Source organism: Caloenas nicobarica, chromosome 3 (assembly GCF_036013445.1).
Source record: "Caloenas nicobarica isolate bCalNic1 chromosome 3, bCalNic1.hap1, whole genome shotgun sequence".
In the NCBI taxonomy this organism is placed as follows: Eukaryota; Metazoa; Chordata; class Aves; order Columbiformes; family Columbidae; genus Caloenas; species Caloenas nicobarica.
Window position 1 is genome coordinate 839,417 of NC_088247.1, and position 18,536 is coordinate 857,952.

At 50.8% G+C, this 18,536-nt stretch overlaps 1 protein-coding gene across 13 annotated transcripts in view; it reads left to right on the forward strand.

Annotated features, from left to right (window-relative positions):
• Window positions 1-18,536, forward strand: part of DTNB (dystrobrevin beta) — a 181,716-nt gene that overhangs the window by 95,205 nt on the left and 67,975 nt on the right. For all 13 annotated transcript variants that reach the window (XM_065632399.1, XM_065632400.1, XM_065632401.1 and 10 more), the window contains 2 exons: window positions 2,498-2,585; window positions 17,493-17,578. In XM_065632399.1, coding sequence (XP_065488471.1) covers window positions 2,498-2,585; window positions 17,493-17,578 — 174 coding nt within the window. The remainder of the gene's footprint in view (window positions 1-2,497; window positions 2,586-17,492; window positions 17,579-18,536) is intronic.

An 18,536-nucleotide genomic window follows, 5' to 3' on the forward strand; every position in this document is an offset into this window, starting at 1 on the left:
AAAACACCACTAAAAGCACCCGCAAAACGATCATTTATTTTTAAATGACAGGTCTTCTTCAAGAAAGTAAAACATTGTCAATAACTATTTTCTAATTCATTGAAGTAAGAAGACACACTAGTTGCAGGAGCTGGGAGATGTTGCAAGATACCAGATTATGGGCGGATGAAGGGGATGGAATGATCTGCATTCCTGGGAAAGCAGGAAAAACTTGTACAGACAAAATTATGGAGGAAAGTGAAACAAGAACAATATCAAATTCAGAAAGTGGGATGGGAAAGAGTGTTCTCCTTAAAAAATAAATTTAAAAAAAGAATTAGCATGAAGGTGTGTGAGAGATTCATCAAGCCCAGTGTAAAGCTCTGGTTTTCCTTCTCTTCAATCTGTTTTCCCACTGGTTTCGCTCACCTGCTGCCTCTTCCTCCTTTGCGCTGCTTAGTTGAACATCTTCAGGTTATTATCCAGCAGACTAATGAGAACAGTGCAGTTTGTACTCCTCACAGCCCCACCTGCGTCAATTGTAGTTGTACGTGTACTAAATCCAGTCCAGTGCTTCTGTGCCGTCTCAAGCACATCGTCTGGCAGACTTTCAGGGTCTTCAAAGAGATCAAGGTGTTCAATTTGGCATTACAAAAAAGGAACTAAATCTACATTTTTAAATAAACATACTGTGTGCGATGTGGATTTGGTTCTTTACATAAGGTGAAAAAGGTTCTTTAAGGTAAACATGTGATGTTTAAACAATGAGAACAAATCTGTGAAATTAAGCTTAGAGAAAGCCTGGTTGTTTTGGGCTGATGATGGTTTGGTTTATGAGCCCCATTTGGAGGGAGGCTGTGAGGAGAGCCCTTGGTGCAGCGGAGCACAGCGAGCAGCGTTGGGCAGCGTTGAGCAGCGTTGAGCAGCGTTGGGCAGCGTTGGGCAGCGTTGGGCAGCGTTGAGCAGCGTTGGGCAGCGTTGGGCAGCGTTGAGCAGCGTTGAGCAGCGTTGGGCAGCGTTGGGCAGCGTTGGGCAGCGTTGAGCAGCGTTGGGCAGCGCTGGGCAGCGTTGGGCAGCGTTGAGCAGCGTTGGGCAGCGTTGGGCAGCGTTGGGCAGCGTTGGGCAGCGTTGGGCAGCGTTGAGCAGCGTTGGGCAGCGTTGGGCAGCGTTGGGCAGCGTTGAGCAGCGTTGGGCAGCGCTGGGCAGCGTTGGGCAGCGTTGAGCAGCGTTGGGCAGCGTTGGGCAGCGTTGGGCAGCGTTGGGAAGCGTTGAGCAGCGTTGGGCAGCGTTGGGCAGCGTTGGGCAGCGGTGGGCAGTGTTGGGCAGCGTTGAGCAGCGTTGGGCAGCGTTGGGCAGCATTGGGCAGCGTTGAGCAGCGTTGAGCAGCGTTGAGCAGCGTTGGGCAGCGTTGGGCAGCGTTGAGCAGCGTTGGGCAACGTTGGGCAGCGTTGGGCAGTGTTGAGCAGTTGGCTTGGACGTTGGTTTAACCACCGCTCTTTTGTTCGGCTGTTCCCTGCGCGCTCCCTGTGCAGGGTCGCTCTGCCCCCAAACCCGAGCTTCTCGCAGAGCGCAGTGTTGGCTGCTCTCACTTAATACCAGCTGGAAACCAGTGTTTGCCCCTCTAAGTGTTCATAGCTGAAAAGGCATTTATTTGTGAACGCCAGAAAGTGATTCGGCACCCTGGGCGCTCACCGGTGGCCAGACTTGGTTAACGTTAGTGGTTGATGTGCACGGGGGGATGATGCTGCTGTGAAACTGAGCGGGGTCCAGGTGCCGTTTCCACCTCCCGGGCTGGGGGATCCGCCGCCTCTGCTGTCGCTGCTTCGCTTCTCCTGTCTCAGCGTTCCGCGTCCCTTCCTTCCGCTCCTCGGGGTGCTGTCGCTGCTGCTGACTGCAGGTGTTTCCAATGCCTTTGGCCGTGTTTGCGGCAGCAGGAGGCGGCTGGAGCCGCGTCCCCCGCTGGCGGGGCAGGGCCGGCCCCGCTGGCGTCGGGGTGCTCGGTGGGTGTCGCCAGGCTGGCCCCAGCCCGCGGTGTGCGCTGTGGTGCCCGGTGACCGGCTGTTGTCCTCCGGTCAGCGCGGCTCCCCCCGCTCTCCCTCCCGGAAAACCTCCTGACTTGGACACTTGTCGTCCTCCGTCTCCTGAGGGCTTTCCTGCTTCATCCTTCAACATATTCACCCCTCTTGAATTTACCCTGAGTCAACCAAAAACATTTGCAGAAAAGCTCCTTAGAAACAAATTCAATTTATCCTAATGATGTTTATGCATGGATTGTTGAAAGCAAATTATTTTAATGATTTAAAACCAGGGTTTGTGAATCCTGGAGGAAACGCTACCGGGCAGAAAGTCTGGAGAGCAGAGGAATGAAAAGGGGGGTGATCCAGACCGTTCCCAGTCTGACTCTTCTGTTTCACATCCCTCTCTCTTTACAACAAGACGCGCTTTTCCCTGTGGCCCCCCGGGACGGGCGCTGTGTGTGTGTGGCGGGCGCTGACGGGTGTTTTGGTTCTCCCCGCAGCGTCCTGGACAGCCCGGGCCGGCTGGACGAGGAGCACCGGCTGATCGCCCGCTACGCCGCGCGCCTGGCCGCCGAGGCGGGGACCGCCGTAAGTCACCTTCCTCCTCCGCACGCACCGCCCGACGGGCGTGCAGAGCACGCTTAGCACCCCGCTGCTAACAGCCGCGCGAAATTGTCATTTTTGGTTTATTCAGCTGATGCGGAAGGGCGCTACGCTCGCCTCATTTTCAGTAGAAATAACGTTGTTCTCGGGCGGCGGGGGAGAGCGGGGAAACAACAGCACAAATTATTAGAAATGAGGTCAGAGGAGACGAGAGAATAAGCAGATTAGTCCTGCTTAGTCTAGGGAAGAGATAAATAAGTAGATGTCTGAGGAAAACAAATCATGGAACCAACGTTACGGAATATATTTTTTGCAGAGGGAATGAGTCTGAGAGAAAGGAAGGTGTTATTTGTGTTTGCAGTCTCTTATCATTGAAGAAACCAGAAGAAACACCCAACCAATTTTTAATTGGTATAAAATAGAAGCTGCTTTAACAGAAAACTGCAATCGGAGATCATGGCAATTAAGAATTCACGGAAATTCGGTAGAATAATTGCGGTCTAGCTGGGTGGGGAGATGCCTGTCCGTTTGCTGCTTTATCCGTGCCGAAGCAGAGCAGTGTTTGCCGGGACAGTGGTGGATCTCCCTCCGGTTGTGTCTGCTCTTCTACATTTCCACCCAGGATGCTGCTGAGGAGCAGCTTAACAGATCCCCAGACCCCGCTCTGTCTGTCTGTCCGAGCTGTACGTCCTGGGGCCTGTTCCAGCAGCACCGCACGGGCTGCACCAGCGTCCCCCCCATTGCTGCTCTGCATGATCGTTACTGCAAAACAAATTATCATCCACATACCGGGGCAGATGGGGAGCGGCTGAGGGAGCTGGGGGTTCAGCTGGAGAACAGGAGCTGAGGGGAGACCTTCTGATCTCTGACCTGCCTGAAAGGAGCTTGGAGCCAGGGGGGGTCGGGCTCTGCTCCCCAGGAACAAGCGCCAGGACCAGAGGAAACGGCCTCGAGTTGCGCCAGGGGAGGTTGAGGTTGGATCTGGGGAACAATTTCTTCCCCAAAGGGCTGTGGGGCATTGGAACAGGCTGCCCAGGGCAGTGCTGGAGTCACCATCCCTGGAGGGGTTTAAAATACACAGAGATGAGGTTCTCAGGACATGGGGCAGTGCCCGGGCTGGGGAACGGTTGGACTTGATGATCTTGAGGGGCTTTTCCAACCAAAACAATTTGCTGATTCTCTGATTCTGTATGTAAGTCCTTTCCAGCAAGGTAGCTTTGTGCCTCCTTATAATTTCCTTCAGTGTATGCTTAGCCAATGATCTGACTTTGTCATGTGGGTATCTGCTTTTTGTAAAACTTTACTAAAAGATACTTATGCTTTTTAAAGGTTTTTAACTGTCAGCTCCCATGTTCTCTGTCAAATGGGGTGCTGGCATTTCTGAAGCCATTCAGTTCACTAGGACTGTGGTCATGTTGAAATATTAAAGTGATAGAGTGCAAACTTTCTGGTTTAGATCAAAAAGCAGGGCATTTCTGTGTAATCTTCATATACAATTAAAGTTGTTGAGATAGTAAGTGCTGAATCATTTTCTCTCTAGAAGAAATTCTTACTCATGACTACTTCTGGTAGCAATAAAGAAGGATTACAAAAACTAGAGAGTCACAATATTGGTCCTGAAAGAATCTGATTGTTTAAAAATCTGTAAGTCACCTCGACTTCTTTGTGGGTACTTTGTAGTTCTGAAAGAGGTCAAAGATGAAGCATCTTATTTGGACGCGAAGAAAGCAGCATTTAGAGTTTATTGAGACTTTGCAAAGACCTTTGGCAAATCGTTGCTTTCTTTTCATCCCAATGAGTCCCGTTGCAGGGCAGATGTCACAGAGCTCCGGGGACTGAAACGTGGCGGGGAAGGACAACAGCGTGACAATCGTGTGTTTCCACTGCGACCAAAGCTTGGCAGCACAGAATCTAAAGGTTATTGACTGCCTACACTGTTTATTCACAGACCTGGTACTAATCAGCTGAAATGGGGATGTTTTTCATGTTCTGGAGCAATCAGAGTTTAAAGGCCCTCTTCCAAACACTCTACGTCGTGGCAGGTTCTAATTCTTTCTTGCCACGAGATCTCCCTCCCAGGCAGCACTTGGTGTGACCAGTGTCCACAGTGGCCATTGCAGCTCAGTGGAGGAGCATCCCTCATCCAGCATCCCTCATCCAGCATCCCTCATCCCACATCCTTCATCCCTCATCCAGCATCCCTCATTCAGCATCCCTCATTCCTCATCCCTCATCCCGCATCCCTCATCCCACATCCCCCATCCCGCATCCCTCATCCAGCATCCCTCATCCAGCATCCCTCATCCCTCATCCAGCATCCCTCATCCCGCATCCCTCATCCCTCATCCCCCATCCCACATCCCTCATCCCACATCCCTCATCCCTCATCCTGCATCCGTGTCACGGTCCATTTGGTGATGGACTCGTGATGGTTCGTTTACCTTGATCTCAAAGCGCAAAATTAAGGCAACCAGAATGCCAAGGAGTTATAATTCAATCAAACAGTGTTACTTTATTATTTTGCCCATAAAGCGGCACGCAATAGAGAGAGTAGAGAAAAAAAAGGAAAGGAAAGGAAAGGAAAGGAAAGGAAAGGAAAGGAAAGGAAAGGAAAGGAAAGGAAGGGAAAGGAAAGGAAAGGAAAGGAAAGGAAAGGAAAGGAAAGGAAAGGAAAGGAAAGGAAAGGAAAGGAAAGGAAAGGAAAGGAAAGGAAAGGAAGAAAAAAAGGTTGGCTACCACCACGAGTTGCAAAGGCGTCCCTGTGGTCTCAGGTCCCATACAGCATCCTGCTGATCCTCCGTCACGATCCGTGATCCTTCAGTGGGGAGATCTCAACGATGTCCAGTCAGGAATCGTCTTTTATGCTTCTTCACCCCGCCTCGCTCCCATGCATTGAGGCCAATCTCCGCCTTTGTTTCGCAATCCAGGCTTAACCGCGCAGTCCCAAAGCGTCCCCGCTTCGCTTGCCAGAGCCCGTCTGCACCTGCGTCGCCTCGGTTCAGGGGTCTCTTGCTGGTCCGTTGGGTGACCTCGAGACCCTTGGCGAGCCCCTGTGCATGCTCTTCTTCGTTGGCCTTTGTTACAGGGAGGAGGTGAGGGCAAGTTTGGCTCAGGCAACAGGTGAAAATCCATCTTCTGGACAGCAGTTATTGTCCCCAGGTCAGAGAGGCCTTCGCAACACAATTCCTTTCAGGAGGTGGGGGCAAGTTTGTTTCAGGCAGCAGGTGGAGTCCATACAGCAGCCGTTGTTACCTGTAGCCTCCGGGCTAGAGAGACCTGCACAACACAACTCCTTTCTTCAGACCTCTCTCCAAGTCATTGTCCAATTCTTTCTATCAGGCCGTCTGTTCTCCAAGTCCCTGATGGCGATGTTCAGGCAAATACTGTTCTTTGGACCGACTCTTACAATCCCTCATCCCACATCCCTCATCTCACATCATTCATCCCTCATCCCGCATCCCTCGTCCCGCATCCATCATCCCACATCCCTCATCCCACATCATTCATGCCTCATCCCGCATCCCTCATCCCGCATCCCTCATCCCACATCCCTCATCCCGCATCCCTCATCCCACATCCCTCATCCCACATCCCTCGTCCCGCATCCCTCATCCCGCATCCCTCATCCCGCATCCCTCATCCCACATCCCTCTGGACCCCGGGACAGCTCACTGTGGGAAATGGAATAGCTGAGATTTGTCAGCCACAGTCCTTTTTATCCTCTTCTTATAGTGTTAAAACAGAGAGACGGGAGTGAATTAGAGGCTGGGAAACTCAAAACCGGAAAAAAAAAAAGTGCTGAAAAAATTAAACTATTAGAAAGAATTCTCAAAGGATTCGTCCAAAAAGCAGGAAGCCTGTAAGCAGCCTGAAGGTCATTAAAACCCCTGTATCATGAGCTCAGGAAATCTGTGTGTCAAAACTGAAAAAGAAAACAAAACTGTACAAAAAACCCTTGTCATGGATCAATAAGAAAGCTCAGGAGGATGTCCCGGGGAAAGGATGGTGTTCAAGAAATCGAGAGCTTGCCCAAACGGAAAGAAAAAGCAAGCCTGTAAATGTGGATGGTTACATGTTGACAGGAAATTCAGAGATGGGAGAAGAATGTGAAGAGCACTTCGCAAGGGATGCTGAAGTCTCTGGTAAAAACATTTTCAGTATCATCAAAATTAGGAATCTAACTAGGGAATCGATGAGACTTTTTGGTGACCGAGATGTGCCGAAGAGTGGTGAGGAGTGAAAGGGCCACAGCGAAGGAGCCCAGGGAGTTGTTTGCATCAGGCAGAACTGCCCAGGGTGGCCCGTGCCAGGGGCACGGTGAACGGACGAGAAGTGACAGAAACAGAGAGGAGTTGCAATAAGGGAAATTCCAACTATATATTAGGAAGAACTTTTTCACCACGATAGATTGTTGTCCAAGCCATTGCCCAGAGAAGAACTGGAATCTTCCTCCTCGGAGACGTTCAGAGCTCAGCTAGGCAAGCTCCTGAGCAGCCTCCTGTGAGCTGGTCCTGCTTTGAGCAGCACGTGGACCGGAAACCTCCTGCGGTTCCTTCCCACCCGTATTTTTTTATGAATCTGGACCTTAATGGAAGTGGAGAATGGAAACAAGCCACCAGGATGGAGTTATGGAATATTTGTCAGTGGAGATTTTAAAACCAAGATAGACCAGGATCTGCTGGGAACGCTCCAGAGAGGTTGATGTGAACAGAGTTGTTTCTTGAAGTGCTCTCCAGCCCTGCCTCTCAGACATAATGTGCTTTATTTTTTAACGTGCTCTAACTGCTCGAAATGAAGAGGCTCACACAGACTGTTCATACTGCAACAGCTTCATGCAAAGTTCCTTACTCTTTTCTTTGAAGTAGCTGGCAGTGGGCACTGCTGGAAATTGTACGTTGGGCCATGTGGCGATGGCTCTGACTCAGTCCATCAGCTTCTGCTTTTGCTCAAATTAGCTGAAATGGTAAAACTGCCTTTTGCAGCTTGTTGCTCTAACCAGTGTCACTCGCCATATGAATGCAAATACATTCCATCAACAGTTTTAGGGGAAATGCCTTAGCTTGATGTCTTACTGGGACAAAATAATTTGAGGCAGATCTCTGAGTCAATTCTTTATGCCTGTTTCTTCTTAAAGAAGAAAAATAAATGGGGAGAGAGGAGAAGAAAGGAGAAGGCACCATTTGTCACTCACTGTGTGCGAGTCTCTCAGCAAGGCAGGCGGTGCTGATGGCGTGGGACGGCACAGTGCCAATGGCACAGGACAGCATGGTGCCGATGGCACAGGACAGCATGGTGCCGATGGCGTGGGACGGCACAGTGCCGATGGCACGGGACAGCATGGTGCCGATGGCGTGGGACAGCATGGTGCCGATGGCGTGGGACGGCACAGTGCCAATGGCGCAGGACAGCATGGTGCCGATGACGTGGGACAGCATGGTGCCGATGGCGTGGGACAGCATGGTGCCGATGGTGTGGGACGGCACAGTGCCAATGGCACAGGACAGCATGGTGCTGATGGCGTGGGACAGCACAGTGCCGATGGCACGGGACAGCATGGTGCCGATGGCGTGGGACGGCACAGTGCCAATGGCGCAGGACAGCATGGTGCTGATGGCGTGGGACAGCACAGTGCCGATGGCATGGGACAGCATGGTGCCGATGGCGTGGGACGGCACAGTGCCAATGGCACGGGACAGCATGGTGCCGATGGCGTGGGACGGCACAGTGCCGATGGTGCAGGATGGAGTGATGCTGATGGTGTGGGGTGGCGCGCTGCCAATGACGTGGGACGGCACGATGCCGATGGCGTGGGATGGCGCAGTGATGACGACGTGGGATGGAGTGATGCCGATGGCATGGGACGGCGCGGTGATGATGGTGTGGGGTGGCACGATGCTGATGGCGTGGGATGGCACAGTGATGATGGCGTGGGATGGAGCGATACTGATGACGTGGGACGGCATGGTGATGGTGGCGTGGGACGGAGCGATGCTGATGACGTGGGATGGCATGGTGATGATGGCGTGGGATGGAGTGATGCCAACGGCGTGGGACGGCGCGGTGCCAATGGCGTGGGATGGAGCGATGCTGCGCTGCCGGGCAGCAGCTTGCTCTGGGTTGGCTCAAACAAGCCCTGACTGGGCTGCTCTGGTTTTCTTCAAGCCGCTCTTCGGAAGACAAGCCCCTTTTACCGAGTGCCGTGGCCAAGGGCTGTGCTCGGCCGCCGGCTCGCTCGTGCTGAGCGTCGATGCGGTTGTTGGCGGCTCCACCAGCCCAGCCGCCTGGGAAGCCAAGGAGAGGGAAGCAGAAGGTGACCAGGTGAATAAAGTGAAGAAATTCTTGTAAAGTGAGCCAAACTTCATTTAAATCACGTCTTTCAAAATCACAACTTCATCTGTTTGTCTCCCTCTGCTGATCTGTTCAGATTATCAGTCTGAGGTAAGGAAAAATATCTGGTATTTCCTACCAAGCACCATCATTTTGACAAAGTCAGGGACCGAGGGTGACCTGGGGTGTCCCTGACCCCTTCCCTGCTGCCCCTTATAAAATCCCTTCCACACACCATCACCTCGTTACTTGAATGTTGCTCATCCTGCACATAAGGTGACCGCATGCTTTTAAGAGAAGGGCTGGTTACATGTATTCTAGGTGAACGTACATCTACAGCGCCATATATATTAATATAAAGCAATCCTAGGCCCTCTTTTACCAATACGGCCCTTCTGTACTTAAAAGGGGCCGAGAAGAAAGATGTGGACAGACTTTTGAGCAGGGCCTGTTGTGATAGGACAAGGGGCGATGGTTTTAAACTAAAGGAGGGAGATTCAGGCCGGACATGAGGAAGAAATTGTTTGTGCTGAGGGTGGTGAGAGCCTGGCCCAGGTTGGCCGGAGAGGTGGTGGATGAACCATCCCTGGAGACATCCCAGGCCAGGCTGGACGGGGCTCTGAGCAACCTGAGCTGGTGCAGATGTCCCTGCCCGTGGCAGGGGGGCACTGGGGAGCTGGGGAGGTCCTTCCACCCAAACCATCCTGTGGTTTTACAAATGTCCTACACAACAGCTCCCTTTCTCCAATCCAATTCCTCCTCCATCTCCTCTCCCACCTGCTCTCCCTCAGCTCTCTTTTCCCCCATCTTCTGCTCTTGGCACGTTCCCAGATCCTCCTGGATTCCCGCAGACAGGCCTGGGCAGCTGGTTTGTAGGAGCAGTGCCCCACCATGGGGAGCAGAGGCCCATGGGGACCATCTCTTGGCAGGGTCTGCTGACCTGGGCAGCCTCACTGTGAGGAAAAGCACGAGCACCTAATAAATATGAGATAATAGTCAATTATGGATGACTGGATAATTAGGTTGAGTTATGTGGATGAGTTACGATAATTAGGTTCTTGCCCACGTTGCTACTTTTTGAGAACTGTGTGGTTGCTCTGCTTCCCTCAACATCAAGCACTGCTAAAAGCCTCTCCTCATCTCATCTAATTAAAGCTACCATACCTGCAACCTAAATAATATTTGTAATACTCCCTTGATGTAACTTTTCTTTTAGGCATTAGGCTTTTTTTTTTTTACTAAAGAAAGAACAAGTAAACCAGATTTCCTTTGCAAGGTACCTCTGCAGCTTATTTCTTGGATCATTTCTTCTTCTCCTGGTTACACCAGTTATATGAACTATTTTTGTTACCTCTTTCCTCTTTGTCGGTTGATCATAAGGACGAGGCTGGTACCACAGTGCTGGGCAGCGAAGTGCTGGTTCGGCCGTCCCGTGGCACCGTGAGGTCCGTGCACCAGGAACCTGGCGGCTGATGCCCGTTAAGTGCAAGTTTTACCGTTCTTTGGCAGTTCGTTCCAAATCAGGGTGATGGAGGAGTGAACTGCTTGCAAAACTGGCTTTTTGTGGCTTGATTTAACTGTTGTTAAATCCTCGGCTACCCCGTTTCCCCAAAAATAAAACAGGGTCTTGTATTAATTTTTGCTCCAAAACTTATTACTTTTGTACATGTATAGCTGCCTGGACACTATTTAAATTGACTTTTTTATGAACTCTAACTAGGGCTTATTTTGGGAGTAGGGCTTATATTTCGAGCATCCTGAAAAATCCTGAAAAATCATGCTAGGGCTTGTTTTCAGGGTAGGTCTTATTTTTGGGGAAACAGGGTATCACTCAAAAAAATATATACTGCAGGTAGGTCTGAATGCTCCTTATTACAAACGCCAGTCTGACGTGAGGTTCCAGCATGAATCTTGCTCGCTTTTACTGGCCTGCTCATAGGAAAACTAAAGAACAGTGCTAGAAGGTTTTACTGTTCCTATGGGATATTAAGGATTTTAAGCAGATTTTACGATCATCGTCTCATGAACTTTCTTGCCGGGGGAGGCCGGTGCTTGCGCTGGGATGGTCTCAGAACGGCCGCAGGCGATGGTGATCACACCTCAGCCCTGCTGGACACTCTGCTGGGCTTTTCAACTTCAACATTTTAACTTTTAAAGTATTAGTCCTCAGCTCAAAAAGCTTCAGCTTTAGTCTGGCTGCTGTTTGGTCTAAAACAAGAGACTTACATTACAATTCACTCTGTCGAAAAGTCCTTTTCCTTTTCAAGCTCTACTGTACTTCAAAATCCTTTTACCCTGAATAAACCCTGTAATGGTTTCTGCAGGGATCTGTAATGTTTGGGGGTTTGGTTGTGCCATGTCATTTCAGAAAATTGGGAGCTGCATCCACTAGGGCCAAGCAAAGATCATATAGGACTATTGTCTTCCTGAGATACTGCGTCCTTACCGAGAAGGAAAGCCACAGAGGACAAAATAATGTAAATTCTGTTCATTTTCTCATGCACGTGTGAAAATGTGGTTTGGGGGTTGGTTGGTTGGCGTTTTTCGGTGGTGATGGTGAGGGCCTCACGTTTGAGGCGGTCGGGTCTCTGCGCTGTCTGCGTTCAGCCCTTTGCAGGAGCGGAGCAGAAGGGGCCGTGTCCCTGGGGCTGGGGCTGAGCCCGCGCTGGGCTCGGAGACGGGAATTACAGGGTGAACCCTGGGAGACAGCAGTCCTTCATACCCGTCCAGTGAGCTGGAGCGCAGACCTAAGAGTGCTGACTGGGAAACGAATGGTTTGGGTTGGGTTGGTTTCTTTAAGTATGGAGGTTTTGGGAGCCACATGTCGCAGCGAGGACAGGCACGTCTCGTCGAAGCAAACAGCAGCGTGCAAATGCTCTAATGGATTCTGTCTCCCTGGATTTGTGAGAATAGCGTTCGCCATCGCAGTCCTGTGCCGTGTACCCAGAACGCTTCCGCAGGCAGCGGCAGGAGGGTCTGGGGTGATAAGTGCTGGGCAGACACCAGAGCAGCGACTGCAGTCAGATTATTCCTTCCCGGTGTTCAGAGCAGTTCAGTCTGTGCAGAAATACCGTCTGTCCTACCAGCGTCCAACATGAAGCCCAGGATGGCGTTTGTACGTTTGAATGATGCCTCGTACTTTATCATTATCTCCTAATAGTCACATTTAGAAAATGCATTTGAAACACTCGCCTCCATAGGAGGTAACGTGATACTTGCATGAATTTAATTTGAAACCCTTAGATCAGGAACAGGTCCCACGCCATGTCCACCGGCTTCTCAGTCGTTCTTCACAATCCTTTTACCCTGAGGAATATTTCCCCTCACCCGTGAAATCTGATATTTTCAGAAGAGTAAAGGGACCCTGCAATCTCTGCAAAGGATGCGCCAGGGTTGGGTAAACTCCGTGGAACAGCCTGCAGCCATCTGGGCTTGAGAAACGTCGCGACGGAGGTTTCCAGGTCCGGGTGTCCAGTGGAAACTCCTTCATCAGGATGTTGTGGTTTCATACCAGCCGCACCGAGATACTCAATTGTCACAGAAAAAATCCTTACAGCTCACGGTGGGTCGTAAAGGAGCTTGGGGGATCGTTGATTAATGATCAATCAAGGAAAGATTAAGGTGACTGATCCTGTGAGCAAAGTAACCGATAAGACATTTTGGGTTACTTAGATGACTTCCCACTTGTGTGAAGAAGATGCCCAGCACGCTGGGTGCTTGGGAGCCAGCTGTGGTTTTGGGGGCAGAACGGCAGATTTTGTACAAGCGCCACCCAATTGAGCTGCGTGAGACAACCAGGCTCTGGGGAGCTGGGGGGAAAAACAGTTGGAAATAAATGCAACGCTTGAGCTGCCAGAAAAGCCACCCAAAAATACAACATCAACACAAAGACTTCTTCCCGCCAACAACGGAGCTGAAAAAGAAAAAAAACGGAGTTCTTGGTTAATCTTAGGTTTTTGTTATTGGGAATGTGTTGGTCAGTTATTTCATTAGTTTCTATGAAATAACGTGGATTTTCTCACATGTCTTTAGAGGTTTATAAAGCAATAGGAATGAAGACTGGTAACAAGAACAAGAAAAGAGCAAAAAGGAAGAGCGATCGAGAAAACGTAATCAAAGGGCCTGAGCAGCGATGGGAGCAGAAAGGAGGAGTCAGATTTGGGGGTTTTAAAGGGTAAGGGAAAAAATGACCTGGATCAAAACAGAAGAGATAGGAAGTGATTGATTCAAATAACCAGGTATTTAGTCCACAAGCCTGAAAATGGGAAAGATCTCGGGTATCTTAGATTTGATAGAAATATGAGTTACAGGACATTCTGAGGGCATTTTAGAGGAAAAATTAGGGATTTTTTAACATAGGAAGAGGAGGATGATGAGATTTTTGATGTTGATGATGATGACGGAGGAAAATGTTCTGTTGGCCATAGCACAGGAACCAGTGCTCAGGGAGAGCTCCAGCTGTGGATGGAACCAGAAGACGATGTGTTTCCAAACTCGATCTAAACAGAGAGGAGAAAGCTCCCTAGCTTGTTATCTTAATAGGATACAACCTCTTTTTTCCAACCATTTCTCCAATTTATCAAATAATTTTATATTTTGGTATATTTTATATATTTTATCTTGTCCTATAAAGCAGTTGGAGCTCGGCACTGTGTGCTCTGCAGGTATAAGAAGCAAATACTTGATTCCATCATCCGTGATATTAATGAAAATATGCAATGGTACTAAATCTAAAAGAAAAGCTGTAAAACCCCACAAGAGGATGTCAAAAGCATTGCTGAGGTGAAAGTCTATTGTGTCCTCACTTTCTCTGCTGCACACAGGATTTGATTTTTTACTATGGAAGGAAAGTAGTTTGCTTTGGCGTGATTTGTTCTGTAGAACTCCATGTAGACTATTGCCTAGCCTATCTTCTAAGTATTTACAAGTGTTTTTATTTTGTGTTTTTCCCCAAGCGCTGAGGTTAAGCTGGTCTGCAGTGGTTAGTTCCATTTTACGTTGGTCCCAGGTGTCAGCTTTGTGGGCAGCCTCTCCCACCCCTTACCGAGCTTAGTGCTTTCGGAGATGAGCACAAAAGCTCCGAGATGCGTCAGGTTTGTTTAAGCACCAAGACCTAAGGACTCTGATGAATTTCCTTGTCCCCCAGCTACTCGAAATATCCATGTTGTCTTCGGTCTGTTTTTTCTCATCTGAGGTTTTACCCCAAGGCTGTAAATTGCGTGTCCTGGACAGTTAATGTTTTTTGATACTAGGCCACCATCGGATGATTTTTGGATAAACCCCCCCAGGCTCCCGGGGCTGCTCCGGACCAGCCGCGTCTCCTGCGGCGCTGGTGGCAGGGACGGAGCCGGCGGGACCGCGGGTCGGTGGGACCGGCACAGCACCTGCCCCGTGTCACCTGTTCCAAGCACAGCACCTGCCCCGTGTCACCCGTTCCAGGCCACATCCACCTAGGACCGGCGTCAGGTGTTTTCTGGCCCAGAGCCCGGCAACGACACGCGTACCTCTGGGGTGTTTTCGTCAGGCTCAGTGCTGTCTCAGGGGACTCTTTGATACGCTTTGGATATGCAAGAGTTTAGATCCCTCTCCTCCCGAGCCCACGTGGTACAGGTTCGGTGAGAGGCGTGCTGCGCGCACGGCAGACACCTGGGCTTCATCTAGAGCAGTCGTTCGAAATGCTAGCGCCCACATCTCGAACACGGAGCGCTCCCACCCTCCAGCTGCACACAAACCGCCCGCTGCAGGGGCTTCTCAGCGCAGGGCGAACCCCAAACCTGCTCAGAGTTGCTCGAGACAGCTCGTTAGTCTGGGCTGAAAATAACGCAGAGGCCATGCCCAATATCTAACCGCACGGGTGGTGGAATTCCAGTGCCTCTGCCCGGTGCTTGTTGTCTCCCCAGCGAGGGCGTCCCCTCCGCAGACCTTCGGGTGAGCACCGGCTGCCTTCCAAGTGTAAGGACCTGGAAGGTTTAGATGTTGGTGGAGAATCAGCAGCCTGGGATTTTTTTTTCTGGTCTTGTACAGCCTTGAGAAGACTTGTGGGGGTCTTTTTGTGTTATTAATAATAATAATAGTAATACCTGATGGTGGCAAGTGAGACAATGACGCCAGACTCTCTTCAGTAGCGCCCCGTGAAAGGACAAGAGGCAATGGACGCATCTCACTTCCAGTTAAACAGAAGAAAAACCTTTCTTATGTTGTAAATGCTCAAACACAGGTCGCCCCAGCAGGTCGTGGCCTCTTCGCCCGTGGAGGCGTTCAGGCCTCAGCTGGCCAGTGTCTGAGCGGCCTGTAGCTGACGTTGCTTTGAGCAGGGGTTGGATTAGACCATCTCAAAAGGTCCTTTCCAACCCAAACGACTCTGTGATTCTGAGTTGTTAAAAAATCAAATGGGCTTTTGGAAGCAGTAGAACAAGTAAGAGAACATCGGATTGCCATAGGAAACAGCCACTGTGCAGTTTCCCAAAGGCGTCCTGCCCGGCGGTGGTTGAAAGCGAGCGGCGCGAGGGGTGTGCCGCTCTGAGCAGGCTGGGCTTTGCTCCTGAGGACTCGGGTACGTTAGGTCATGAGGGTGATTTCAGGCTTTGGACAGGATTTCTGAAGAAAGAGATGAAGGACAAGATGGTGTTTCTATAGGCACAGTCCTGCTTTGCAGCGGAGCAAAGGTTCACGTGCTTCGGATGGAGCCCTGGAGCTCGGGGGGCTCCTGACGCTGCAGAGGAAGCACATCACCTGCGCTTGGCCCCGTAGCCGGTCGTACCAGGGTGCAGGGAGAGGTGCGGGACCTCGGCTTTGTGACGTGCTGTTTTGGGGACCAGCCGGTCCGATCAGTGTCGCCTACACTGACACCGCTCGGGTCACCCCAAGATGGAAAGAGTGGCGGCAGTGCTGCTGCCTCCCCCATGCACCTGCCCCGAGCGTCGAGGAGGCGGGATGAGATGACGAGATGATGAGATGACGAGATGACGAGATGATGAGATGATGAGATGATGAGATGACGAGATGACGAGATGACGAGATGACGAGATGATGAGATGATGAGATGATGAGATGACGAGATGACGAGATGATGAGATGATGAGATGATGAGATGACGAGATGACGAGATGACGAGATGACGAGATGATGAGATGATGAGATGAGCGATGGGGTTTGCCCCACACAGGTCCGTCCCAGCCCCGTTCCTCGGGGAGGAGCAGAGCCCACCCTGTGCCGTCAGCTCCTCCCGCTGCCCGGGGGACAAAAGGGGTTTTCTGACCCGGCTGCAATAAACCGTGCTTCTGCGCTTTGGTTTCTGGGTTGATTTATTTTTATTTTTCACACTGTTCATTTGAACTCTCAAGATGTTTGGTTTCTTCTTGCCTGAGCCCTGCCTTACCGAGCGGTTTTTACCCAGGTGATTTCCACATCGTTAGGAGACCCCTGATGTGTCCCAGCTTGGAGATACTCAGAGCCATCTGGCCGCGGTCCTGGGCAGGTGGCTCTGGGTGGCCCTGCTGGAGCAGGTGACCTCCAGAGGTCCCATCCCACCTCAACCGTTCCGTGGTTCCGTAATGACCCGGTGTCAGAAGCAGACCCCACACACCGCCTCGTTCCTCAGGCGTTTCTCTGCCAGGGAGACTTGTCCATGACAAAAGATGCTTCCGCAGCTCCGAGGGGACAAATTCATGTGTCTGCTGGCCAGAAGGATAGTTTTCACAGGGCGGTTGGGGTTGGAAGGGACCTCTGGAGATCATCTAGTCCAGCCCAGTTTTGAGTTGTACTAGACCTCCAAAGCAGCACCTTGGGATTCCACTGGAAAAATGCACCGAACCAGCACAGGAGCCTGTAATTCTTCCCTCTCGCTTCTTGCCCCATGTATCTGCTGTCTTCACCATCCAGCCCAGCTGCCAACAGGTTCTCCCAAAAGCTAGAGATTCTCATTGAATGGCCCAGTCCTTGTCTCTGTAGTAGTGCCGGCTGCTGCTGAAAATGTCATACAATGGTCACAAAGACCAGGACTCACTGGGAAAATGTGTCTATTCAGCAGCTCTCTTCAGCTGATTCTTTTGAGGGCTTGAGAAGAATTATATTTTCCAGAGGCAGTCACCATGCTTAAAAGTAATGTCTGTGAAAACTCTGTTCATAAGCTACAAGTTATTCCAACTTTTCTTCACGAGTTGGCATATGGGAAGGTCCATGTTTCACTAAAAGACGTTTTGATGAAGGTACAACTGCATCTCTTCCCAGGGAGGCCCGTCGGTGCGTTAGGAACAGAGAGGTACGGTGTGATTTTTTCTGAAGGTCTTTAACAAAAAAGGCAATTGAAATTCCTCAGGCGGATAGTGATGACAATGAGCCATGTCACCCTTTCCGCAGCTGCCCACCCTGAGTTTGGAGCGAGCCAGCTGTAAAACCACATCTGGCTCATCCCCGCAGCCCACCAGCGCTGTTTGCACGAGGTTTCATAGCTGTAAATACCATTCCGTGGCGTTCAGGAGATACGGGGCTGGATCCCAACCGTGTGGTTTGTGGTAACAGGTAGTGAATGTTTGGTCTGATTTTTCTCTGTTCCTCTTCCACCAGCCTCGCCCACCAACAGACCTGGGGTTCAGCTTCGATGCCAACAAACAACAGAGGCAGCTGATAGCAGAGCTGGAAAACAAAAACAGGTAAAAACGGCTTTGATCAGGATTGTTTTAGGAAAAACATTTGAGGAGAGAAAAACCTTCAGTCTTGTTTTTAACCTTTTGTATTACAGTAACCGGATTGTTTTCCTAGATCTTTTGTTGAGAGGTGTAGCTGGCTCATTAAGCGATTAGCTCAGGCGGATGCAGCTGCCGTGCCCTTGTTCCCCGGGGAGCAGGTTGATCTTCTTTGCTGATCTTCTTAAAAATCATCTTCACCGGCACTGAGCTGCCTTGCTCTCTTGTGTTGCCATCTGCAAGCCCAGCAACCTTCTCGCAGCAGGATAAGCCGTTCCGGAGGCAGCAGGAAAATAAATTGGCTGCGCTGCAGTGGAGCAAGCAGGCGGGAAGGCTGGGCTGGGAAACTCAGCTCGAGAAGAATGGGCGGTTTTTTTTCCTTTTGCTGAAAGACAAATCCGAAGAAACTGGGAGGCCAGGAAGAAATAGCAGATGGGCTGTAGGAGAAGGTTTCTTTCTTCTAGGTATGACCTGATCATGTGCACTGGCAGCCCAGAAACCACCCGTGTCCTGGGCTGCGTCCCCAGCCCCGTGAGCAGCAGGTTTGGGGGGATCCTGCCCCTCTGCTCCTGTAGTGACAGGACAAGGGGTGATGGTTTGAAACGAAAGGAGGGAGATTCAGGCCGGACATGAGGAAGAAATTGTTTGTGCTGAGGGTGGTGAGAGTCTGGCCCAGGTTGGCCAGAGAGGTGGTGGCTGAAGCATCCCTGGAGACATCCCAGGCCAGGCTGGACGGGGCTCTGAGCAACCTGAGCTGGTGCAGATGTCCCTGCCCATGGCAGGGGGGCACTGGGGGAGCTGGGGAGGGCCCTGCAACCCAAACCACCTTGTGATTCAGTGATTCCTCTTGCTCCATAGGGGCCATTAAGAGATCGCTCTGTTTTAATCACAATATTGCATCTGCACTTACCTGCTCCATCAGCAG